Source organism: Periophthalmus magnuspinnatus, chromosome 23 (assembly GCF_009829125.3).
Source record: "Periophthalmus magnuspinnatus isolate fPerMag1 chromosome 23, fPerMag1.2.pri, whole genome shotgun sequence".
In the NCBI taxonomy this organism is placed as follows: Eukaryota; Metazoa; Chordata; class Actinopteri; order Gobiiformes; family Gobiidae; genus Periophthalmus; species Periophthalmus magnuspinnatus.
Genome location: NC_047148.1, coordinates 21,983,205 through 22,010,381, shown reverse-complemented (window position 1 = coordinate 22,010,381; position 27,177 = coordinate 21,983,205). Strand labels below are relative to the sequence as shown.

At 39.4% G+C, this 27,177-nt stretch overlaps 1 protein-coding gene across 1 annotated transcript in view; it reads right to left on the bottom strand.

Moving 5' to 3' along the window:
* The window catches only part of LOC117391777 (astrotactin-2-like), a 305,935-nt gene that overhangs the window by 55,384 nt on the left and 223,374 nt on the right, over nt 1-27,177 (bottom strand). The window contains exons 14-16 of the mRNA XM_055231621.1: nt 6,600-6,724; nt 1,184-1,288; nt 294-473 (exon numbers count right to left, since the gene is read on the bottom strand). Coding sequence (XP_055087596.1) covers nt 294-473; nt 1,184-1,288; nt 6,600-6,724 — 410 coding nt within the window. The remainder of the gene's footprint in view (nt 1-293; nt 474-1,183; nt 1,289-6,599; nt 6,725-27,177) is intronic.

The window sequence follows — 27,177 nt, the reverse complement described above, 5'->3', positions numbered from 1 at the left end:
CTCTGCTCACACTCCGCTCACACACTCTGCTCACACTCCGCTCACACACTCTGCTCACACACTCCGCTCACACACTCTGCTCACACACTCTGCTCACACTCTGCTCACACACCGCTCACACTGCTCACACTCTTCTCACACTCTTCTCACACTCCGCTCACACTCTGCTCACAGTCTTCTCACACTCTGCTCACACTCTGCTCACACTCTGCTCACACTCTGCTCACACTGCTCACACTCTTCTCACACACTCTTCTCACACTCTTCTCACACTCCGCTCACACTCCGCTCACCTTTCTGGTACTGGAGCCAGAGCTGCTGCTGTGTTTTCTTGCTGGGAAAGTGGATGCTGCAGCTGAGCTCTGAGCCGTACAAAGCCTCAGACACGTAGTGGGAGCCAAACTGTTGGAGAAAAGCCAGGAGTTCCTCTCGCGTACTGTCTGCGGAGAGCGTCTTCAGTATCTTAGAAAAGCCTGACAGAATAAGACTGGTTATACAGCTGGCCACGAGTAAAAAAAAACAACTCTGAACATTCCATGAGACAAAAACTTTGGACTTAAATATTGCAGCAAAAAGCAGATCATCTTTAATTACAGCGAATTACAGCGAATTACAGCGAATTACAGCGAATTACAGCGGCGCTAATAGATTTTGGTAACAGTTTAAGTCGTCCACATGCGCAAAAAGAATCAAACCAGGTTATTTTATGTGCACGTATTTAAAATGACAAGAAAAACACACACGAGGGGAGTGAAAAAAGTAATGCAGAGCCAAAACACCTGCAGACGGATTTTAAACGTCATAATGTTCATCGTGATTGAATTTTGTGAAGAGAAAATAAGAATAAACAGAGAGTAAATGATCACGTGAGGATGTGTGTGTCTTAATGCACGACTTTATCACTGATGGAAAAAGTGCGATGTGGTTTGTTTTGTTTACTGGAGTTTACTGGAAAACTATACTACGGCTAAATCAAACGAGGTCAAAGGTCACTGCACATCACCCCAGCGAATAACATCTTTAAAATGAAGTTTAGAGCTTGGATCGTCACTGTTTTTTCATATTTTTAGACATTTGTGTGTGTGGATTATTAATTTAGTGATGATTTAGTAGCAGGTTAGCCATGTCCATTTATATAAACAGTCCATGAAAATGTTAAAGTTGCGTCTTGGCGAGTTTTTACCTGAGGACAGGGTGATGGAGCTGAGTTTGACTTTGTACAGATTGCTGCGGACTCTCCAGTGCTGCACCATCGGATAACCTGCCGCCTCGCTGAACTGAGCATCTCCTACGAAGAGAAGAACAGAAAGAAATCAGACGATACTTTTGTGAAAGACGAGACAAACTGAGGACTGTGTGGGACTCTCAGTGGAAACAAGATACACAAGGAAAGTTTATCTGTACAGCACAATTTGTACAGAAAGTAATTCAAAGTGTTTTACAGAATAAGAATAAGAAATACAACAACGCAACAAATCAAAACATAAATAAGCATCATGAAATTAATATTAAAAGAAAAGAGGCAATAACATCTAAATCGCATCTAAACAGCCATCTGAGCCTGGATTTAAACACTGTCAAAGTCGAGGCCTGTCTCACATTAATTCCCCTGGTTTAGTCCTGGTTTAGTCCTGGTTTAGTCCTGGTTTAGTCCTGGTTTAGTCCTGGTTTAGCCCTGCTTTAGTCCTGCTTTAGTCCTGGTTTAGTCCTGATTTAGTCCATGTTTAGTCCATGTTTAGTCCTGGTTTAGTCCTGCTTTAGTCCTGCTTTAGTCCTGGTTTAGTCCTGCTTTAGTCCTGGTTTAGTCCTGATTTAGTCCATGTTTAGTCCTGGTTTAGTCCTGCTTTAGTCCTGCTTTAGTCCTGCTTTAGTCCTGCTTTAGTCCTGGTTTAGTCCATGTTTAGTCCTGGTTTAGCCCTGGTTTAGTCCTGGTTTAGCCCTGGTTTAGTCCTGGTTTAGTCCTGGTTTAGTCTTGGTTTAGCCCTGGTTTAGTCCTGGTTTAGTCCTAGTTTTAGTCCTGGTTTAGCCCTGCTTTAGTCCTGCTTTAGTCCTGCTTTAGTCCTGGTTTAGCCCTGCTTTAGTCCTGCTTTAGTCCTGGTTTAGCCCTGGATTAGTCCTAGTTTAGTCCTGGTTTAGTCCTGGTTTAGTCCTGGTTTAGCCCTAGTTTAGCCCTGGTTTAGTCCTGGTTTAGCCCTGCTTTAGTCCTGCTTTAGTCCTGGTTTAGTCCTGCTTTAGTCCTGGTTTAGTCCTGGTTTAGCCCTGCTTTAGTCCTGGTTTAGTCCTGGTTTAGTCCTGGTTTAGTCCTGGTTTAGTCCTGGTTTAGCCCTAGTTTAGTCCTGGTTTAGTCCTGGTTTAGCCCTGCTTTAGTCCTGTTTTAGTCCTGGTTTAGTCCTGGTTTAGTCCTGGTTTAGTCCTGGTTTAGTCCTAGTTTTAGTCCTGGTTTAGTCCTGGTTTAGTCCTGGTTTAGTCCTGTTTAGTCCTGGTTTAGTCCTGGTTTAGTCCTAGTTTAGTCCTGGTTTAGTCCTGGTTTAGTCCTGGTTTAGTCCTGGTTTAGTCCTGGTTTAGTCCTGGTTTAGCCCTGGTTTAGTCCTGGTTTAGTCCTGGTTTAGCCCTGGTTTAGCCCTGGTTTAGTCCTGGTTTAGTCCTGGTTTAGCCCTGATTTAGTCCTGGTTTAGCCCTGCTTTAGTCCTGGTTTAGTCCTGGTTTAGTCCTGGTTTAGTCCTGGTTTAGTCCTGTTTTAGTCCTGGTTTAGTCCTGGTTTAGTCCTGCTTTAGTCCTGGTTTAGTCCTGCTTTAGTCCTGGTTTAGCCCTGCTTTAGTCCTAGTTTTAGTCCTGGTTTAGTCCATGTTTAGTCCTGGTTTAGCCCTGGTTTAGTCCTGATTTAGTCCTGATTTAGTCCTGGTTTAGTCCTGGTTTAGTCCTGGTTTAGTCCTGCTTTAGTCCTGCTTTAGTCCTGGTTTAGCCCTGGTTTAGTCCTGTTTTAGTCCTGGTTTAGCCCTGGTTCAGTCCTGGTTTAGTCCTGGTTTAGCCCTGGTTTAGTCCTGTTTTAGTCCTGTTTTAGTCCTGGTTTAGTCCATGTTTAGTCCTGGTTTAGTCCTGGTTTAGTCCATGTTTAGTCCTGGTTTAGTCCTGGTTTAGTCCATGTTTAGTCCTGTTTTAGTCCTGGTTTAGTCCTGCTTTAGTCCTGGTTTAGCCCTGCTTTAGTCCTAGTTTTAGTCCTGGTTTAGTCCATGTTTAGTCCTGGTTTAGCCCTGGTTTAGTCCTGGTTTAGTCCTGGTTTAGTCTTGGTTTAGCCCTGGTTTAGTCCTGGTTTAGTCCTAGTTTTAGTCCTGGTTTAGCCCTGCTTTAGTCCTGCTTTAGTCCTGGTTTAGCCCTGCTTTAGTCCTGCTTTAGTCCTGGTTTAGCCCTGGATTAGTCCTAGTTTAGTCCTGGTTTAGTCCTGGTTTAGTCCTGGTTTAGCCCTAGTTTAGCCCTGGTTTAGTCCTGGTTTAGTCCTGGTTTAGTCCTGCTTTAGTCCTGCTTTAGCCCTAGTTTAGCCCTGGTTTAGTCCTGGTTTAGCCCTGCTTTAGTCCTGCTTTAGTCCTGGTTTAGTCCTGCTTTAGTCCTGGTTTAGTCCTGGTTTAGCCCTGCTTTAGTCCTGGTTTAGTCCTGGTTTAGTCCTGGTTTAGTCCTGGTTTAGTCCTGGTTTAGTCCTGGTTTAGTCCTGGTTTAGCCCTAGTTTAGTCCTGGTTTAGTCCTGGTTTAGTCCTAGTTTTAGTCCTGGTTTAGTCCTGGTTTAGTCCTGGTTTAGTCCTGTTTAGTCCTGGTTTAGTCCTGGTTTAGTCCTGGTTTAGTCCTAGTTTAGTCCTGGTTTAGTCCTGGTTTAGTCCTGGTTTAGTCCTAGTTTAGTCCTGGTTTAGTCCTGGTTTAGTCCTGGTTTAGTCCTGGTTTAGTCCTGGTTTAGCCCTGGTTTAGCCCTGGTTTAGTCCTGGTTTAGCCCTGGTTTAGCCCTGGTTTAGTCCTGGTTTAGTCCTGGTTTAGCCCTGATTTAGTCCTGGTTTAGCCCTGCTTTAGTCCTGGTTTAGTCCTGGTTTAGTCCTGGTTTAGTCCTGGTTTAGTCCTGTTTTAGTCCTGGTTTAGTCCTGGTTTAGTCCTGCTTTAGTCCTGCTTTAGTCCTGCTTCAGTCCTGGTTTAGCCCTGCTTTAGTCCTAGTTTTAGTCCTGGTTTAGTCCTGGTTTAGTCCTGGTTTAGCCCTGGTTTAGTCCTGATTTAGTCCTGATTTAGTCCTGGTTTAGTCCTGCTTTAGTCCTGCTTTAGTCCTGGTTTAGCCCTGGTTTAGTCCTGTTTTAGTCCTGGTTTAGCCCTGGTTCAGTCCTGGTTTAGTCCTGGTTTAGCCCTGGTTTAGTCCTGTTTTAGTCCTGTTTTAGTCCTGGTTTAGTCCATGTTTAGTCCTGGTTTAGTCCTGGTTTAGTCCATGTTTAGTCCTGATTTAGTCCTGGTTTAGTCCTGGTTTAGTCCTGGTTTAGTCCTGCTTTAGTCCTGCTTTAGTCCTGGTTTAGCCCTGGTTTAGTCCTGTTTTAGTCCTGGTTTAGCCCTGGTTCAGTCCTGGTTTAGTCCTGGTTTAGCCCTGTTTTAGTCCTGTTTTAGTCCTGTTTTAGTCCTGGTTTAGTCCTGGTTTAGTCCTGGTTTAGTCCTGGTTTAGTCCTGGTTTAGTCCTGGTTTAGTCCTGCTTTAGTCCTGCTTTAGTCCTGGTTTAGCCCTGGTTTAGTCCTGTTTTAGTCCTGGTTTAGCCCTGGTTCAGTCCTGGTTTAGTCCTGGTTTAGCCCTGTTTTAGTCCTGTTTTAGTCCTGGTTTAGTCCTGGTTTAGTCCTGGTTTAGTCCTGGTTTAGTCCTGTTTAGTCCTGGTTTAGTCCTGGTTTAGTCCTGCTTTAGTCCTGCTTTAGTCCTGGTTTAGTCCATGTTTAGTCCTGGTTTAGTCCTCAGAGTGTGTTACAGTATTTAATCTACTGGAGACAGATGCAGGATAAGTCTCTGGTTTTGACAGTTTACCTTTGGTTTTTCACATGTTTTAAGCTGCAGATCTTATAAATTTTGTGTATAATTAGTGTTTAAAATCCCACTTCTGACTGATTTCTCCATGTGCAGCTCAACTTTCACATTTAGAGCTCGAGTTTAACGCCGAGGGAGGAACCGTCGACTCTGCGCCTTTGAAAAACGGCTCCTGCGAAGAAACACCTCCACGATATCAGTGACAGAACCAATTTATGTAAAAATCTCAAGGGTCAGTGTGAACCAAATACCAATTTAGCTAATGGAAGGATTAGGGAGCAAAGGTGGAGGTGTCTCTTTAAACCCGAAGTGTCTCTGCCCCCCGAGGGACACCACAAATAGTAAAGGATAAAAGGATTGAAGGAGAAGCTACCAGTTCTTGTGCGAGTTATATAAGTCGTATAGTTTTGACCTGACAATACAGTTTGTGCCATAGCAACTGCATTTAAGTTATTTTTGTATAAAATCTATTTCAGCGGAACAAAACAGTGAAGCTTTTGCCAAGAAAATGAGTCTGTTTACTCTTGAGCTTCACCAATAAAACATAAATGAAACAGGTTTGAATGTAAAAATCTGACTGTTTTAACAGTTCAGTTGAATTGTGTTAAAATGTCCCTGTAAACGCCTTGGTTGAAGTCATAGACTCGTCATTTTGGTCTTAAATGTTCATATTAACCTGCTCTACATGATCCTGGGGTTTTTATTTTGAGTTATTTTGAGGTTTGTTTTTTTTTCTTTCTTTTTTTTTTTTTTACTTTTTTGTTATTTTGAGTATTTTTTCCATTTTTTGTTATTTTGAGGGTTTTTTTTACTTTGAGTTTATTTTTTCACTTTTTTTTGTTATTTGGATTTTTTTCTTTTTTAGTTATTTTGATTTAAAAAAAAAATTAAACTAATTTTTTTTTCAAGGTGTTTTTTTTAGTTTCTTGTTATTTTGAGTTTATTTTTTTATTTTTTTTTTAGTTATTTTGAATATTTTTTTGCTTAGTTTCTTTTTTTATCCTTTTTTTGAGTATTTTTTCCATGTTTTTTTTTTGCTATTTTGAGTTGTTTTTTTTACTTTGAGTTTATTTTTGTACCTTTTTTTTGTTATTTTGATTTTATTTTGATTTTTTTTTTGTTATTTTGAGTTTTTTATTTTATTTATTTATTTTTTTTGTTATTTCGAGGGTTTGTTTTAGTTTCGTTTTTTACTTTTTTGTTATTTTGATTTTTTTTTTCAACTTTTTTGTTATTTCGAGGTGTTTGTTTTACTTTGAGTTAATTTTTTTTTTTTTTTTTTTTTTTGTTACAAAAAAAATAAAAAGAATTACAAAAAAAGAAATTACAAAAAATACATACAATTGCCAATTTTCTTTCTTTATTTTATTATATATTTTTGGTTTCATAAAACAATTTAAAACTACAGCTTCTCAAAACATAACTAACCAGCACTTAACTTTTTTTTTAAATTTGTCTTGCTATTCCAGCTCTATTCCAAACTTACTCGACATATTTCAAGCCTCATTGTGTAAAAAGGTCACCAGAAAATGGAAAATAAATGAGTTGACAGTCGGTGCCGTCTCACCCACCTGTGAGCAGCTGGAGGTTGGGCAGGGGCTCGGACAGCACCCCCCGACACTGCTCCTCCACCGGCAGAGGGATGACCATGAGGCCGTCTGCCAACTGAGGGAAGTCCTTGATGTAGTTATTGTCTCTGGAAAGCACAGAAAACATGTTTGTGGTTAAAAACGTGTACAGTTACAGTGGATGTTTTTGGGATGATTTGTAAGGATGAGATAAACACGAGGCACGAGAATCGGTCCATGAACAAAATTATTTAAAAAAAAATTAAAAAAATACAAAAAAATACAAAAAAATACAAAAAATTACATAAAAAAAGTAATTACAATTTTTTTTTAATTACATAAAAAGAGAAATTACAAAAAAATACAAAAAAAGAAATTACAAAAAAATTACCCAAAAAACCAAACAAAAAATACACAAAAAATTACATTAAAAAATAAATTACAAAAAATATATAAAAAAAAATAAATTACAAAAAAATGCATACAACTGCCAATTTTCTTTATTTATTTCATTATATATTTTTGCTTCCATAAAACTATTTAAAACTACAGCGTCTCAAAACATAACTAACCAGCACTTAACTTTTTTCTTTTTTTTTTTTGTCTGAGCTAAAAAAAACAAAACAACAACAAAAAAAAAAGGAAAACTAAATAAAAGAAAATTAAAATCCATCAACTGCACAGAAAGTTTTATTTATTTATTTATTTATTGGTTTATTTGACAGGGACAGTGTACATTAATAGCATTGCTGCAAATGCACCAGAATTAGCCAAAAGACTATTTTTCATCTGTTGTCCCTGGACAGATGGCAGACCTGTCTCCTCTTTGCCCCACAAAATGCACCTTGCATGGATGAGTCTCCGTGGAGTGCAAACGTTTGTCCTCTAGGTCTAATGAGCTACACTAACTTTAAACTGTGCCTGTTAGCATAATCATTTAGGCCCTTAATGGGTGCGCTCACATCTGTTAGCATACTGGCTAGCACTATTGTTTCCTTTGTTTGCTTTGGGTCTGTGGACGGACTTCTAAATAGGAGATAGATGATGTTTTAGGCCCCGTTTCTGTTCAAAGATGGATTGTCTTTCCAAACAAAAACTGCTTCTTTAACTCCCCTCTCAAACAATTTATTTTCTCTGGCTCAGATCCGAACTTCACACTTTTAAAACAGTGGTTAGCAGCTTTGAGATGAATATAAAAATCTGACTGTTTTAACAGTTCAGTGGAGTTGTGTTAAAATGTCCCTGTAAACACCTTGGTTGAGGTGATAGACTCGTCATTTTGGTCTTAAATGTTCATATTAACCTGCTCTACAAGATCCTGGGGTTTTTATTTTGAGTTATTTTGAGTTGTTTTTTTAGTTATTTTGAAAAAAAAAATTTAGTTTTTTTGTTTTTTACTTTTTTTTTGTTATTTTGAGTATTTTTTTCCCCATTTTTTTGTTATTTGGAGTTGTTTTTTTACTTTGAGTTTTTTTTTACTTTTTTGTGTTATTTTGATTTTTTTTAGTTATATCGAGTTTTTTAATTTAATTTTTTTTAAGTTATTTCGAGTTTTTTTTAGTTTCTTGTTATTTTTTAGCTTTTTTGTTATTTCGAGTTGTTTGTTTTACTTTAAGTTTATTTTTTTACTTTTTTGTTATTTAGATTTATTTATCTTTTAGTTATTTTGAGTTAATTTTAGACTTTTTAGCGGCTTTGCGCTGGAGATGCACAGCTGACTGTCATCCCGAGCAGCTCTCTCGTGACATTGTTCGTACATTTTCTTATGGAATGGCTGTTTAGTTTCTCCAAACTCACTGGAAATTACGATTTTTCTTTCAGTCTGGATCAAACCTTGACGACTGCGGGATCACACGGACAAAACTAAACAAAACACGTCAGTTCTTGTCCATCGCTAACGGGCAGTAAAGTGAAAAAGGAGAGCGGTCCAGTTCGTGCTCGTTTGTCGTAAAAATCACAATCACAACTAAACTACCTGCGTTCTGTTCCGTGACCTGGCCATACTTTGGTTGTCTGAAGTGTCTGGAGCAAACCAATTGAGTTTCATTTGTTGTGAGAGATGAGTTGCCCTGTTGCATTGTGGGTGCATGGTGAATCGCGCTGGCAAACCCATTTTCTCTAATCCACTGTTGCTGGAGCAATTGTTGGAAACTCAGAAGGAGGGAAACACATGCGACTTGTTTTTTTCTATCAGTTTCGTGTCCCGTTTGTGTCTCGCTCGATGCTTTCGCCCGTGAATCCTGGAGCTACTGCGTCGGGACGATTGACTTAAGGGTAGAAAACGAGCGAGGGGAGAAAAGAAGGGAGAGTGTGGAGCGATACAGTAAAGAGGAGAAGATTACACTGGCTTACGCTCACAGCAAACATATCGATTGTCAAGTTAAATGGGCACCTTCTCGCAGTAGAACCAGAGGAGTGTGTTCGCAGCAGATAGCGGCGCTTTAGGGGTCCGCGCGGGACACATCCGCTGCGTCCTTGACACTTTAAACCACGAGAAACAACGCAAAGAATCACGGCGTATTTAACTGCGATGATATTAACTTGTCGATTGCAAACGTCTCTTTCTTTAGGGATCGTGAAACAAGCGGGAGGTGATTTCAGGAGGAGTTTTGCATCATAATAAACTCATTTTTTGCAGAAGTCAGTTAAAACTAGAGCCCATTTAGTTCTGTTTATATTATTGGTTTAGTTCAGTCGTTATGTGTTCCTTGTTATCCCTCGTCGCACCACTAGAGGGACACTTAACAGATTATTTTACACGGTTGCACGACGTTACGCCCCGAGACCTGGTGTCCTCATCTGTGGACAACACATTTTGGGTTGTTTAGGTCACAGTGCAAATTTTTTGAAGAACAGCAACAAGAACATGTTTAATTTTGAATATTTCTAAGAGTTTAGAATATTTATTTTATTTTTATTTATTTATTTATTATTTTTATTTTTGTATTATTTTTAATTTTTATTTTTTTTATTGTATTTTAAGTCATTTTTTTATTACATTTTATTTTCATTTATTTTCATTTTATTTTTAAGTACATTTTTCTTATTTTATTTTATTTCATTATTATTTTTTATTGTATTTTAATTATTTATTTATTTTATTTTTGTTTATTTTATTGTATTTTATTATTATTATTATTATTTTTATTTAAAGGCACACGTCTTCCTGCTCCTGTCAGCAGCACAAATGAGACACATTGTTCCTAGAGGCACAATTGTTTCTCATTTAGTTTTTTTTTACACAAAACGTCTGTGTTCAAGCTCTTAATAGTTTTTGCAAATAAAGTCCTGCAGGAGCTCGAGTCTCAGGAGGTTAATGTCCGAATTCTAGTGTCCGTCCCTTAGATGTAAGTATTCCTGTGTGTATTTTTAGTAATATTATGTTTAGAACTTATAATTTGACCTTAGTTTGAGTTTTTAAGACTAACTTTCGATGTTATACACGCTAAACTCGTGACCAGACGAGCCCCCTATTGGCCACTTTGTGAACTTCTTCTTATTCACATGATGTAAATAACCAATAACTAATATATTGTTTGCATTTATTTATTCTTTCTCTTGTAGAAAACCACACGCAAACCCCAACTACGCACGTTAAATCAACATTCTACCTGTACCTGAACGTGGATTTTCCGCATTTTTCCGACTCACCTGAACGTATTTCATTCCTGTCCTGACCCCGCATCTTGCAGAATTACAGTCCTCATTACATATTTCACAGATTTATTATCAACAAATCATTTAGGACTAATAAAAGCACGAAAATTACTCACTGCAACTAATTTATCAACACGGCAAAACCTTTAAAAATACAAAATCAGCTCGAAAAGTTATTATAAAACGCCAAATCTGCAGAGAAACGCTTCAGTCTGTAACTTCTCGGACTTGTATTTTGTCTTTGTGTGTAATTTCGTTGGTGAAATAAACCAAACTAAACTAAAACGATGGCGATGGTGCGGGTCTCGCAGCTCGGACTCGCAGCGTATGTCCGGAAATGGACTGTCGGATTCTTATTGTCGGTTCCTCGTGGTTCTTTCTCTGCCCATGTGAGCTCATTATCACAGACATCTCAACCTACGCCAAACCTCTGAATGGGGGGCAATGTTTATTTTCTCGCTATGAATTGTGCTCCATTATGATGTTTCTTTGGGGATACACCCACACGCTCGCTACCACGTTTCTGGGAATTTGGAGATGGGAATCTGACTTGAGTCAATTAGGTTTTTGTTTACTTTCCGATTATTACATTTGCCAAAAGCTACAGCTGCCTCTTATAAAACACCTACCAGAAAAACACTGCTAATTGGTGCTCAGTGTATACCATGTAATTTAGTGGGAAGTACTACACACAACTTCACATAATTCTGTGTTTTTACAAAAAAAAAAAAAAGAAATTACAAAAAACAAAAAAACAAAAAACCTTAAAAAATACAAAAAAATGACATAAAAAAGAAATTACAAAAAAAAAGAATTTACAAAAAAATTTACAAAAAAACCCCAAAAACTTTAAAAAAAAATACAGAAAAATTACATAAAAAAACAAACAAAAAAAAAACATAAAAAATACAAAAGAATTACATAAAAAAGAACATAACTAACCAGCACTTAACTTTAAAAAAAATTTTTGTCTGAGCTAAAAAAAACAAAACAAAAAACCAAACAAAAAAAGGAAAAACACTGCTAATTGGTGCTCAGTGTATACCGTGTAATTTAGCGGAAAGTACTACACACAACTTCACATAATTCTGCGTTTTTAACAAAAAAAAAAAAAAAGAAAAGGAAATTACATAAAAAAAGAAGTTACAAAAAACAAAAAAACAAAAAACCTTAAAAAATACAAAAAAATTACATAAAAAAGAAATTACAAAAAAAAGAATTTACAAAAAAAATTACAAACCCCCCCCAAAACTAAAAAAAAAACAAAACAAAAATTACATAAAAAAAGAAATTACAAAAAACAAAAAAACTAACAAAAAACGTAAAAAATACAAAAAAATTACATTAAAAATAACATAACTAACCAGCACTTAACTTTTTTTTAAAAGCTAAAAAAACAAAACAAAAAACCAAACAAACAAAAAAAAGGAAAAACACTGCTAATTGGTGCTAAGTGTATACCCTGTAATTTAGGGGAAAGTACTACACACAACTTCACATAATTCTGCGTTTTTACCTGCCATTAGACGAGTGATTCAAAGACAAAACGCTAAATGTTATTATCATGTTCCCATCGTTTCTAAAATGTGTCCAAGTGCATCATTAAAAGCTTCATTTTCTATGAAATTAAAGTGGCCTTTTGTGTCTCGGGATCTTCACGTCTGAGCGCAGTACTTATTTATTCAGTCTGTGCAGCCAGTTATTAAAGCTGTGTGAAATTCTTGGCACATATCAGCTCTCATTATCTCATCATTCTATACTAATTATACCTTAACCACAACGACAACACACTTCATTATCTACAACCTGAAGAACGGTCCAAACAGCAACTTGGCGACACCCACCGCTGAGATTAGCTACGACTGATTCAAAGTACATCATAAAGTGGCTGTCGGGAAATGTATTAATGTTATTGTGAAAGATTTAAGGCTGTAATTGCAAAAATATGCCCCAGAAAATCCAAAAATATCGATAAAGACGAGCTGAGATAAAGGTAACAGTACATTTTTAACACATTATAACGTGCACAAGTTTAAAAAAGTTTGCACATGTGATAAAGAAATGGCTGATGTCAAAGCAAAGCTGCACCAATTAGTGAATGTGTGTGAAAGAAAGAGGATTTGTACGTCTGAAATTGAGTGATTGTGCGTGCGTGTGTGAAAAGAATGTTTTTAGCAATGGTATATTTAAGGGCGTTTTATTTTTTATTATTTTATTTTGTTTTTTATTGTATTTTATTTATTATTATTATTATTATTATTATTATTATTATTATTATTATTATTATTATTTTTATTATTTTTATTTTTTTATCATTTTATTTTTTTTATTGTATTTTATTTATTTATTATTATTATTATTATTGTTATTATTATTATTATTATTATTATTATTATTATTATTTTATTTATTTTTTTTTATTTATTTTTATTTTTATTTTTTATATTTTATTTTTTTTTACTTTTCACTGAGATCACTTGGCCTCTCTCTTTCATGGGCGCCCTGTTTAAAATACAATACAAACTGAAAAAAAAACCCAATCAAAAACAAATAAGTCCATAAAAAAAAAAAAAAAACAAGTGCAGGTGTGTGTATAAAAGTTTGTTATCAGATTATTAAATTGTTTAAAAAGTTTACAAGTCTTTCATGCACCTACACCAAACTGTTACTCTGACTTAACATCAGAATGTCCAGGGACGACACAAAGAAATTAGTATTTTTGCTAGAACCTGGCACCAAACATCTTTCCTTTTTTGTTTTTTTTAAGGTCGATGTGTTATTGTGCACTGTCCCTGTCCAAATAAAAGCAAATCAAACCACACTGTACGTCCAAAATAGACATACCAGCTCAGACACGTAAGGTAGAGTCACTCAGATACACACATTTACTCAGTGACACACACATTTACTCAGTGACACACACATTTACTCAGTGACACACACATTTACTCAGTGACACACACAGTAACAGACGAGTAAATCCACAAAAACACTGTAGTTTTATGTAGAGTTTATGGTTTATAGGAACAGGAAACATAACAGTGAAACGGCAATTGAGAGGTTAAGACTCTTAACACTCTCCCCTCACAGCAATAAAGTCCTAAATTTGTCTGCGCTGGCGTTGCTTTTTTGCCCAAACCTTCAAAAATATTCCGAATAATCATCTGATCTGTGTAAATTTGTCGTAAAACTTGTATATCATGCAAAGAAACTGAATTTGCAAGTCTTAAAAATAATGTTCCGATGAAAAATACCAGTTGTTGATTGTGAACCGGCGTTACAAAAGTTACAAAATCCCTATAAATCACTACACGTCTTGGGATGAAGTCAAATAATGTAGAAGTATGAAGATTTTCAACTCATTTAAAGTCGTTTCGATGTTGTTATGACGACTTACTTTACTGTAACTGCACAAACAAAAGGTGCAGTCACACTCCTGACCACTAGATGCTGCTGTGCCCCTGCGTTACACGGAGCAAGTGTTATCCCGGAGCATCAGTGCCGTGTGTGCGTGTGTGTGTGTGTGCGCCGGGCTCACTACAGGCGTCCGTGCTTCCGATTTGTCATGGTTGGGCATGTGCAGAAGAATAAACAAGGACCCCGCCGAGAGTGAGTCTGCACATGGATTAAAGAACACAACAAAACACTGCGCGCTGAGAGTGTGTCTATAATTGCAACGACGGCAGCAGTAGAAGTAGAAGAAGCAGTGCAGTGTACGAGTGGATGGAGCAGTGGACCAGGAGATACAGAAGTGAAGGTCAGGGGTGTGGGGGGAGTGTGGAGGAGTGTGGAGGAGTGTGGAGAGGGGCGAGTCTGAGCTGGTGTCAGGGAGGATGTGATTAGACCGAGGAGTGGGGGAAAAGACTACCTCAAGACTCGGGCGGAGGGGGAGACGGACCAGAGAGGAGACGAGGGAGGGAGGGGACGCTGCTTCGGCCCCCTGTGCTACACCGACTCCACCGTGGGACTCAACACCACCGCACAATAAGAGTGTAAATATCTCTAACAAATGGAAAAATACAAGTGTTTTGAGTATTTTTTTTGTGTTTTGTTTTGTTTTTTCCCTCATCTATATTCACTATATTTTCTTTTCTCACTTATGGATTACTTGTTCTAGCGCTGTCCTCTGCTGGCTCCACCTTAAGGCCCTCGAAAATCAGGGAAATATCACACACACGTACACAAACATACAGACACACAAACACAAACACACACGACAGCACACACTGGTCAGATATAACTGCAAATAGATGTTACGTCTATAAACCATGTTATGTCCTGGTGTGTCTTATTATCACTTGTCACTACTGTATGTGTATGGTCCCTGTTTGCCTGTCTTGCATAAAAAAAATAATAAAAAAAAAACATTAAAATAAATAAATAAAAAATTAAAAAATATATAAAATAAAATAAATAAATAAAATAAAAATTTAAAAACCCGGCCCCGGATAAGCGGAAGTAAATGAATGGATGGATGGATAAAATAAAAAAATAAAAACAATAAATAAATAAATATAAAATATATAAAATAAAATAAATAAAAATATAAAAATATATATATAATAAATAAATATATATAAAATAAAAATAAAATATATAAAATAAATAAATAAATAAAATAAAAATAAAAACAATAAATAAATAAAATAAATAAATAAAAATAAAATAAAAAATAAAATAAATAAATAAACATATATATAATAAAATAAAATAAAAAACAATAAAATAACATAACATAACTCTAATAGACTTTATAGTGATGCCACATTTTCCAGCAGTGACTCATGACTCGTGTGTTATCTGCTAAAAGTGCGTTGGAACAGAATATACACCTCCTTTTCCAGGCTGTCCCATCAAGTTTACGTTATATTCCAAATGATTTCCCTGATAGGCACGTTCTGGTTAAACATTTGATCGACATCCACATTTAAAACAAACTAACGAGCGGTAAACAAATACATAAATAACTAAAATAACAAGAGCAGTAAACACATATTTCATAAGATTATTATTTATCCAAACGGTTTGTCAGGGGTGTCAGTGTTAGTGGCTCGGAGCAGAATGAGACGACGTAGGGCTTGTTTATACAGCCTGAGAGGGAGCGGTCAGCAGCGGTCAGCAGCGGTCAGCAGTGGTCAGCGTTGTGTTGTTGTAGCAGAAGCACATACAGGCGATTTCACAAGTCTACATTTCTCTTACTCTGCTGCGGCCAAAAGCAAAGCAGAAAAAGTACTTCATACACATCTATCTTGTTGAAACTTTGACTGAGAACTCCAGAATCGCTGTCGGGTAAAGTATGTGCCGTGTTTATTCATAAGACGCCGAGGAGCTAAAAAAAAACCCTCAACACATAATCTGACATCAAGTATAACGAGGTCGGGTTTGTCGCTTACACAACAGCTGTGCACGTTTAGTCTAATTTGTCTTTAGATGGTTTGATTAAGACGAGAAATCAGACATCTATGCAGTAAAGTCACAAAATATACCGGGCTTCTATCTTTATATAGACGTACTGCATTTTCTACTATTACTAGATCATTTAAGTGAATCAGAAATAGAATATGAAAGAGCACATGGAGTATAAATGTGGTTCATAACAGCTCATAGCTCTAAACACAGTCTGGGCTGGAGAGGCCTGCGGTTGGAGATGCCTTTCTCTGACATTTTGCACAACAATTATGGAAGTGAAATGAATTCTAATGAGCTCCGTGTCTCGCAAAGAGCTCTGGGTGTTTTTAAGTCATGGTTTTATCTATAAAAGGTGCAGTACTGTGAAGTAAAAGTACAGTTACATGGGTAAAATGTACGTATTTACAAGTGTTTGTGTTTGTGTGTATATCTCGGTGGCTGAGCGGCTCATGTCTCACAGCAGAAGGTTTGGTTGGATCCCCGGGTCGCCCAGGCCTTTCTGTGTGGAGTTTTTCATGTTTCTCCCCGTGTCTGGATGGGTTTCCTCCGCGTACTCCGGTTTCCCCCATCAACCAAAACATGAACGCCCTTCGAGACGACTGTTGTAGTGATTTTGGGCGTTACAAAAATAAAATGAATTGAATTGAAAAGTACGACCTAATGTATTTTCCGGGCTGTAAGTGTCACTTTTTGTCATAGTTTGTCCGGAGGTGCGTCTTATACTCAGATGCGACTTATATGTGAAATTATTCAAATATATAATGTCACATCTTCGTTATTGTCACACTGACTTCATCTACCTCCAGAGTTAGCGGATTTGTTCGGAAGCGACATCGAGGATAAAGAGTTAAATGGATTTAGTGATTTGAAGTAAACTTGTTGCTTGTTTTTTCGTCTTTATTTATCTGATTAACTGTTAATATCTTACGTTAACAAACCAGACACGTGTTCAGTTCTGTCTGTGCTTCATGATCGTGTCGTTTGACCACTAGATGGCAGTGTGTTTGTAATACCTGTAAGAAAATGTACTTGACTCATTTTCTTTTGATTCATTTCATATTTAATCCTCATTTATAAGACCATAAAGGTAATAATTTTTCATTTGGAACAATATTGTAAGTGTTTAGTTTATCATAAGTTCAGTTTAAGGTCGTGAAAACTACTTCCTGTTTTCCGGTTTAGCCTTTTACGCTAATGCTAAGTCTGACCCGACAGAGCACTATTTAAGAAACAACTGAAAAGTAAAATATAATGTTTTGTGTTCAGCGGTTTGTTTCCTCGCAGGCCAAAGTGTTGTGTATATTTTCCGTGCGTTCGTGTGCAGTTTTGTGCGTTTATGTAACATGATCCAGAACTTCGGTTATATTTGTCGACGTGTTTGCTCGTTCTACGGCGTGAACTGTGACGAAGGAGTAAGACCACAGTAAACATCAGTGAAAAGAACTCTGTGTCTCTCGTGCTTGTGGATAAGCCGCGTACGTTACGTTAGCTTAGCGTCTCTGATTAACTGTTAATATCTTACGTAAACACACCAGACGCGTGTTCAGTTTGTTGTTTATGTGTTATGTTAGCGTGTTGTACTGATATTTTATTGTTATTAACGGTAAAATGTCTGTCTAAAATGCGACTTATATATGTTTTTTTTCTTCATTACGATGTATTTTTTCGCTGGTGTGACTTAAACTCGTGTACTCCGCTGCGTCCAGTCTGGTTGTTTGTGTCGTAACGATGTGATGATGTCAGTTTGTCTTGTGAACGTGTTTCATTAAAAGCTGGGGGTGTTTTGGCGGCGTCCACGGGGCTTTAACCCAAACGCACGCCGTCTCGTCGCGCGGCGTGTGTGGCACATCCAGAGCAACACAATATGCTTAATAGCTGTAATAAGTGTAATTTGAGTCAAAGTCTAATGCGTGTGGGGCCTGTATTGTGAGTCATAACGGCGATAACGCGCTCGCCGAGGACACAGCGGGTCCCAGATGAGCGGGTAGAACGTTATTAGGAAACGCCATCTGAAACGCCTCTAATCTAAGCCACGATAAAACAATTTACCGCCGCTAGAGTTACAGCTTCTTATTAAAGCTGAAGTCACATGGCAGCAGAGAAATGTGTCTGTGGGATCAGGAGGTCAGGTGACTGCTCACGGCCAATGAGGCGAGAGGGGGCGGTGCCTGGTCGAGAGCACGCCACTCAGGGCATTACGCTCGTGTGTGTGTGTGCTGTGTGTACGCTGTATGTGTTTGTGTGTGCTGTGTGTGTGTTTGTGCTGTGTGTGTGTTGTGTGTGTTTGTGCTGTGTGTTGTGTGTGCTGTTTGTGTGTGCTCTGTGTGTGTGTGCTGTGTGTGCTGTGTGTTTGTGTGTGTGCTGTTTGTGTTTCCTCTGTGTGTGTGTGGGGTGTGTTTGTTTGTGCTGTGTGTGTGTGCTGTGTGTTTGTGTGTGCCATGTCTATGTGCTATGTGTGTGTTTGTTTGTGCTGTGTGTTTGTGTGTGTTGTGTGTGCTGTTTGTGTTTGCTCTGTGTGTGTGTGCTGTGTGTTTGTTTGTGCTGTGTGTGTGTGCTGTGTGTTTGTGTGTGCCATGTCTATGTGCTGTGTGTGTTTGTTTGTGCTGTATGTGTTCTGTGTGTCTTGTGTGTTGTCTGTGCTGTGTGTGTTCTGTGTGTGTTTTGTCTTCTTCTTTTGTCTGTGTGTGTTTGTGTTTGTGTGTATATGTGTGTGTGCGCGCAGGTGCGACTGTGACAGAGAGGGGACGTTTTTAGGTGGAGGGTCCAAAAGTTTATTTTCCTTTTTCTGGGAATGTTCCACAAAATGACGTACAACATCACCACGGAGACAGGCAGGTGACTCCACAGGATTTTGTGACAGTAAAATCACCGAAGAATAAACAACATGTATGATGCGTGTTTAATGAGCTCATGATAAATGGCTGGGCTGTGACACTGGCCCCACTGAAAATGTTCTGCAAACTCCAGGAAATTGTCAAAACTGGGACGATTGTTTTCAGTTCATATTTTACCAATTGGCCCGGTATCCGGCGCGGTGTACGGCCCGGTGTACAGCCCAGTGTGTACGGTCCAGTGTACGGCCCAGTGTGTACGGTCCAGTGTACGGTCCAGTGTACGGCCCAGTGTGTACGGTCCAGTGTACGGTCCAGTGTACGGCCCAGTGTGTACGGTCCAGTGTACGGCCCAGTGTACGGCCCAGTGTGTGGCCCAGTGTATGGTCCTGTGGGGGGTCAAAATCAATTAATCAATTTAATCCATTTTTTCCCCCAGCTCTATTTCACACGGCGCCTTTATTAAATGAACTCACGATAAAGGGCTGGGCGAGAGTGACCGACCACGAGCTTTTATTCAGTTTTATTTCGTCTTTTGTTGGAACATAAACCACACAGACCTACACTATAAAAAAGGACGGGCTGCACTGCTTAACGTTAGTCACAAGATGTTTTTTTCACTCTGCTGATTTTTGCGTACAACTGAATCATAATGTAAACTTACACAGACGTTTCTGCCTTGATTTCTCTGCCAACCTTTGAAATCCAACAGCAGAAGGAACTCTAGAGGCTCCAGCTCAGCCACAGTGTTTTTATGCAGAGAAACACCGCAGCCGAGCCAGTTCACAGAGCACACGATAAATACTTTTATCATCTATTAAAGAGCTGTCTATAAAAGGCATAACAATGTTTAGTTTTGAAATATGAGAAGCCCCAAACCAACCGAGGACCAGAGGAGAGACGAGAAGCCAAAAGTTTGACTGTTTACAACGTTACAATGATAATAACGTTAAAGGAGACATCAAAACTGGTTAAAGACAAAAGTATTTTATCAAACTAAAGCCTAAAGAGAGAGGAAATGTTGTTACTGCAAAGACGTACTAAAATTACTAAAAATGAACTTGACCGACTGTCACTTTACTGGAATAAAGTGACTGTTGGACATCGCCTTGGTCTGGGTTACGTCATAAACACGACCACGGTCTCCCGGCACATTTCTGTACAGTTATAGTTATAAAACAGAAAAGTACAACGTGACATCAGAGCGGAGTACACAGAGAGGTGACGCTTCTAATGTGCCGCACAAATCAAGGACGGCTCCATCTGACTTTTGTCAATTCAACATAAAAGACGATTTAACAGCCAATCACGGCTCACAACAAAGACTCACCTTGACTGATCGTAGCTGAGACAAACAGCCCGTCCTGTATTTCAGCTCTGACAGCCACAGATTAAAACGAGCAAATCACAGAGCGGCTTCAAAGGCAACGTGGCAACAAAGAGCCGCGTGGCAGGGCCTTGGTGCGGCTTTAACATCAGCTGAAATACAGCGGGGTGAAAAAAGTATTTATTCAGCCACTGATTTTGCAAGTTCTCACACTTAAAAAGATGAGAGAGAATCCAGGAAATCACATTGTAGGATTTTTTGTGAATTAAGTATTTGGTCGACTACAAACAAGCAAGATTTCTGGCTCTCACAGACCTGTAACTTCTTCTTTAAGAGGCTCCTCTGTCCTCCACTCATTACCTGTATTAATGACGCCTGTTTGAACTCGTTATCAGTATAAAAGACGCCTGTCCACAACCTCAAACAGTCACACTCCAAACTTCACTATGGACAAGACCAAAGAGAATGACCTGCAGAGAGCTGGGACCAAAGGAACAAAGGGACCATCAGTAACGCTACGCCGCCAGGGACTCAAATCCTGCAGTGCCAGACGTGTCCCCCTGCTCCAGCCAGGACATGTCCAGGTCCGTCTGAAGTTTGCTAGGAGCATTTGGTTGATCCAGAAGAGGATTGGGAGAATGTCATATGGTCAGATGAAACCAAAATACAACTTTTTGGTGAAAACTCAACTCGGAAGGAGGAGAAAGATCGCCGAGTTGCATCCAAAGAACACCATTCCTACTGTGAATCATGAGGGTGGAAACATCATGCTTTGGAGATGTATTTCTGCAAAGGGACCAAAACGGCTGATCCGTGTAAAGGAAAGAGTGAACGGGGCCATGTATCGTGAGGTTTTGAGTGAAAACCTCCTTCCATCAGCGAGGGCATTGAAGATGAAACACCGACAGCCCCGAAACATCACTGCTCCAGAGGAGACCTGCAGGAGGAATGGGCCGAACTACCAGCAACAGTGTGTGAAAACCTTGTGGAGACTTACAGAAAACATTTAACCTATATAACAAAGGGTATGTAACAAAGTATCGAGGTGAACTTTTGCTATTGATCAAATACTTATTTTTACTTAAGAAATTCTTCAAAAAATCAGTCAATGTGATTTTCTTTTTAGTTGAAGTGAACTTATGATGAAAATTACAGCCGTCTCTCGTCTTTTTACGTGGGAGAACTTGCACAACTGAATACCTTTTTTCCCCCACTGTAGTATACAACCTTTTGAGACACCCACACTTCACAGGCTGGACTTTACAGACTGTAGATTTGCATGAGTTTGTAACGTGAATTAAAATCATCTATATATTTTCTAGGATGTAATAGAACAATAAAAACGTGTGAAATCTTGTGCAGTCTTTGGTGGTGGTCCGGGAGGAAACTGGGACTGTGTGGAGTGTATCCAAGTGCATGGTCTGCCATCTGCTTCTGGGATTATTTATGCATGTAATGTTCCACAATTTGGCATTAACTCTATTTGCCACCATGCCAAGTTACAACTTAGTTTTTGTTTGTTTTTTTTGTTTGTTTTTTTTGCAATAAGAACTTGAGTAGTTGAAGAAATGCAAAGCAGATATACTTTAATGCCAGACTGTGGGACATTGCAGGCAGATAAATAGTATCTGTAGAAACAAGCAGGTGGCAGACTGTCCAGTGTTCCCTAGTGCAGCTTTATCGTCTTGGCTCTGGAAGGATCTTGTTAGATGAACTTTTACATTTTGGTCCTAAGGAAAAGCCTGAACATATTTTATTTTGTTGTTCTGAAATGAAAATTGGTTTTGCGGAATTGTCAACACAAAGCAGTAGTGTTCACGTCGCATGGACCTCACATGGACCTCACGTAGACATCAAATGGACCACATGTGAACCACACATAGACCCCACACAGACCTCACATGGACCACACATGGATCAAACACACACCTCACACATGCACCCCACGTGGACCTCACATGGACCACACATGGACTACACATATATCTCACATGGACCATACATGGATCTCACATGGACCACACACGGACCTCACACAGACCTCACATGGACCACACATATATCTCACATAGACCATACATGGACCTCACATGGACCACACACGGACCACACATGCGCTACAAATAGATCTCACATGGACCATACACGGACGTCACTTGGGGCACACATGGACCTCACATGGACCACACACGGACCTCACACAGACCACACACGGACGTCACTTGGGGCACACATGGACCACACACAGACCACACTGATGTCACTTGGGGCACAGACGAACCACACATGGACTTTACATAGAACACACATGGACCTCACATGGACCACACACGGACGTCGCTTGGGGCACACATGGACCTCACATGGACCATACATGGACCACACACAGACCACACATAGACCTCACATGAACCAAAGCAGTAGTTGTTTATTTAAAATCACCGTATGGTCTTGTAGTTCTAATATAAATCTATTCCATTCTAAAACTTTCCAGGAGGCGTAAAAACACGTCTTATTTGAGTTATATTCACAGTCTGATACTTTCCTCAAACGAGTCCAGCTTAAATGCAACTTTCAGTATCAGAGTATCTGGTTATCCATTTTTTTGAAATGTATGTACATTTGAACTCAGCTGTATTTTAAACATGAGGCCAAACGCGCAGCACATTTTCAGAAGGAAGGAAGGAGAGCGGGGCGCCAAATGACAAGGACTACCACCAGCAGTTCACCCGGGACTCCATTAATCAACAGTAAAAGCATCACGCTCCTAATTCACTGATTTATGTCTGCTCCAAATTTCCAGACAGTGGAGTTTGGCCTTGAGTAAGAATGTGAGTCAGTTGAAGTTTTTTTTTTGTGCTGTAGGCCCATTGTTATCCCGACCCGAGGAGGCGGCGGTGGCGGCGGCGGCGGGTTCCCTAATGCTGTATACACTGCATAGTCTCATTTTTCACCCTCTGGTCTTTTATCGATTCTCCCACTGCTGCACATGCAAGAGATTCTATCAGGCTAACGTCAGAGTGCAACGGCAGCTAGGGGCTAATTAAAGACACAAAATCGTTCCACGTTGCTCACCGATTTGAAGGTAGGATTTAGCGTAAGGGATCTGGGAGGTTGCACATGGCTAAGACAAAGCCTGAGGGGGTCAGCGTTTAATGCGAATGCAGATAAAAGACGGCGTGCATGTATGTGTAATGGCGGCGGCATAAAAAAGGACGAGTGAAGAGGTTGTTCAATCAATACAAATTATACTTTCATTTCAGAGATGTACGAGGCCTTCACTCGCGGTAGGAGTCGGAGAAATATGCTCGGGCAAGAACACATTAAAGGTATTAAAGTGGGCTAACATGCTCAACAATGTTACATTTACTTCAAGGACTTTTTCTTTATGGAGTCAGATGAAACCCGTTTGCAGTGGGTCATTTAAAGCTGCACTGTGTCACTTTTCTTCCTCGCTTGGAGACGTTATTGCTTGGCCTAGATTGTTACTCAGTATGGACGAAGTGAAAGTAAAGTCACCCGCAGCGTTCGGCTCCAGGCAAATGAAGCTAATCGAAGCTAGCGGTTATAGCCAAGTTCTATTCCGTATTTTCTGGACTATAAGACTCACTTTTTTCAGTTTGTCCAGGGGTGTGACTTATACTCAGATATGACTTATAGCATATAATTTCACATCTTCGTTATTGTCACACTGACGACCACACGAGGGCGCTCTAGGCTTGTACCAGTATGACAGCTACGCGGAAGAAGAGGCGGAGCTTCATCTACCTCCAGAGATCTGGTTAACTGCTAATTTCTTACGCTAACAAACCAGACACGTGTTCAGTTCTGTCTATGCTTCATGTACATGTTTACGTCTGTGTTTGACCGCTAGATGGCGCTGTTGTGTTTGTAATACCTGTAAGAAAATGGTTTGAGAGAGACGTTAGAAGAAGCTGTTTTTGTTTGGAAAGACAATCCTTCCTCAAACAGAAATGAGGCCTGAGACGTAATCTCACACCGATCTACAACTCCATCCTCAGACCCAAAACAAAGAGAACAATAGCAGGTCGTTAAAGGTTGAATAGGGTATTTTCAGCTGAAACCGGAGACAACAGCTGTTACAGTTTCAGTGTTGTTAGCTCCTCCTTTCAGACAGATATAAGGCAGTGTCCAGCAGTGATCTGACCAGAACTGCAGAGGCGGCTAAATGTCGTCACTCCTACAACGATTTGTCCAGTTGACGGATTTTGCTACCTGTAAGAAAATTTACTTGACTGTTTTTCTTTTTTTCATTTCATATTTAATTTCCCTTCATTTATAAGCCCATGAAGATGATTTTTCATTATTTTTTCATTTAGAACAATATCGTAAATGTTTAGTTTAGCATAAGTTTATTTTAAGGTCGTGAAAACTACTTCCTGTGTTCCAGTTCAGCCTTTTACGCTAATGCTAAGTCTGACCCGACAGAGCACTATTTAAGAAACAACTGAAAAGTAAAATATAAAGTTTTGTGTTCAGTGGTTTGTTTAGTCGCAGGTCAAAGTTTTGTGTGTATTTTCCGTGCGTGAAAAGAACTCTGTGTCTCTCGTGTTTGTGGACAAGCCGCGTATGTTACGTTAGCGTAGCGTATTTGATTAGTCGTTAATATCTTACGTAAACAAACCAGACACGTGTTCAGTTTGTTGTCTAAGTGTTACGTTAGCGTGCTGCACTGATATTCAGCCAGTTGTTCTCTATTTTATTGTTATTAAAGATAAAATGTCTGTTCTTGGTCTCGGATTTTGTAAAATAAATGTCCCCCCAAAAACATGACTTATACTCCAGCACGACTTACATATGTTTTTTTATGGTTTTTTTTCTCCAGCGACGTATAGTCTGGAAGATACAGCATTTGCGATTCCAACTGTGAGTATCATAGCAACCGAAGAGCCAATCAGGAGCGAGGTTGTTGAAGGTAAAACGAGTCTGAGAACAGCAGTTACAGAGAAAGGCGACACTCAACTCCTATTGGAACGCGGCGGCTAGCAGGTTAGCTACATCCATTTATATATACAGTTTACATTACGGCATTAAACTTGCTAGCAGGTCAGATCTGTGGAGAGGCACCCCCGCTCACAATATGAAAGCGTCTTACACTTTCAAGTTTTTCCGTAGCATTAAAATATCTGTGATTGAATAAATGCAAGATACAGTCGGCTCAGGTTTAATGCCGTACTGGGGAACACTCCAGGCAAAAAAAACAATAACATCTCCATGGAGACGGGCAGGTGGAGAGCCCAGGTTTGATTACCGGACCAGAAAGGCATCCTCAAATTGCTTTTTAAGATATGCACAATATGTTAATCCTCCAGCTGTACAGTTAATCTCATTTGAATCAAGATGGAGACGTCCTTCTAATCCTCAGAGATGAGCTCAGGTCTTTTTAATCATGAATCAAACTGCGAGTAAAAGCGTGCGGTTTGGAGAAGAAGAAGAGGTTTTAGTGTCGTTTATTTTGAGCGTAAACATGCGACTATTCCTGGTAAAGATTCGGTGTTGTTCACGTTTGTCCGTTTGTGTTTGTTCAACGTTAAATCAAATAAATCTCATGATGAATCCCGTGTCCTGAGTCGGTGAAGTTTTATGTGAAATTCACAAACCGCTGATTGAATTGGTTTTGTTGTTAATGTGCAGGTCTGACAAAGACTGAACGCAACGATCTCTGACAAAGTGAATGATCCTGGCCCCGGCCCAGTGCTCGGGCCTCTGCAGCTGAAACACAGGGCAACAACAGGCTACTGGGACCTCACAGGGACCTCACAGGGACCTCAGATGAACCACATACGTACCTCACATGGACCACACATGGATTTCACAGGGACCACACATGGACCACACATGGACCTCACATGAACCACACATGGACCACACACAGACCTCACATGAACCACACATGGACCACACACAGACCTCACATGAACCACACATGGACCACACATGGACCACACACAGACCTCACATGAACCACACATGGACCACACAGGGATTTCACACGGACCTCACATGAACCACACATGGACCTCACATGGACCACACAGACCTCACATGGACCACACAGACCTCACATGAACCACACATGGACCTCACATGAACCACACACGGACCTCACATGAACCATACATGGACCACACACAGACCTCACATGGACCATACATGGACCACACACAGACCTCACATGAACCACACATGGACCACACACAGACTTCACATGGACCATACATGGACCACACACAGACCTCACATGAACCACACATGGACCACACACAGACCTCACATGGACCACACATGGACCACACACAGACCTCACATGAAAAACACACAGACTTCACATGGACCATACATAGACCTCGTATGGACCAAACATGGACCACATATGGACCTCAAATGGACCTCCACACATGGACCTGGCACAAAAACATGTGGTTGTCATTTCCTGAATGTTGTGCATAATAAAAACTTTTTTTTTTTTACTTGGACATTTTTCAGAAATGAGCCTGACCTTTTTCATGATTTGCAAAATTCTCTGAATTCACAAAAGAATCCTTGAAAACTCAAACTGTTGATACTAAAATATTTATGTAAAAAGTTGTAGTGGAGTGAAGAAGAAATGATATACTTTTAGACTTTTTATTATTTCTATACTTGGATCAGCACCGAGGTCAGACTTTTCTTTAAACCTCTTTGGTCTTAGGTCTTTGATCAGCGAGTATTTGGAGAGTCCAGTATTTTGATGGACACTGAGCATTTTATTTGACTCTTTTGGGGTTTGGGGTAAAGTCCAAACAATAATCAATGAACCTACCTGTGTATTTATTTCAATAAGCGTAACTATACTGTTTTTATTGACCCAAACACTGATGTGTCTTGGTGCTGTTCACGATGCTACAGAGACATTTCGCACGTGTCCGTTATCTTGTGTTCATGAATAAAGGCCAGAGAAGCAGATAAAGACGGCGCTCAGGCTCAGCTCATGTTCTTATCCAGTTGTTTTTCTCTTCCAGCTTTAGTCATTACCTATGATTACACAAACCCGGTAATCTTAAATGTCATCAAAATGTCATTACGTGGAAATGACAATCCAGCCAATCAGCAGGAGAGAAAGTCGCGAACGTCTGGCAACTGAAATAAACCAAGTCGATGTCATCTATTTAAAGACACTTCCTCTATGTTATCAATTGTTAAAGACGCATAAGGCGATGGAGACGAACAAGTGCTGCCTCCAGGCCAGGTTACAGGTCAGATCTGCTGAGAGGCGAGCACACACAAAGTAAAAAAAGCAGGTTTCTGAAGGTATTTATCAGCACAAAAAGTTAGTGAAAGCCTTTTGTTGAAATAT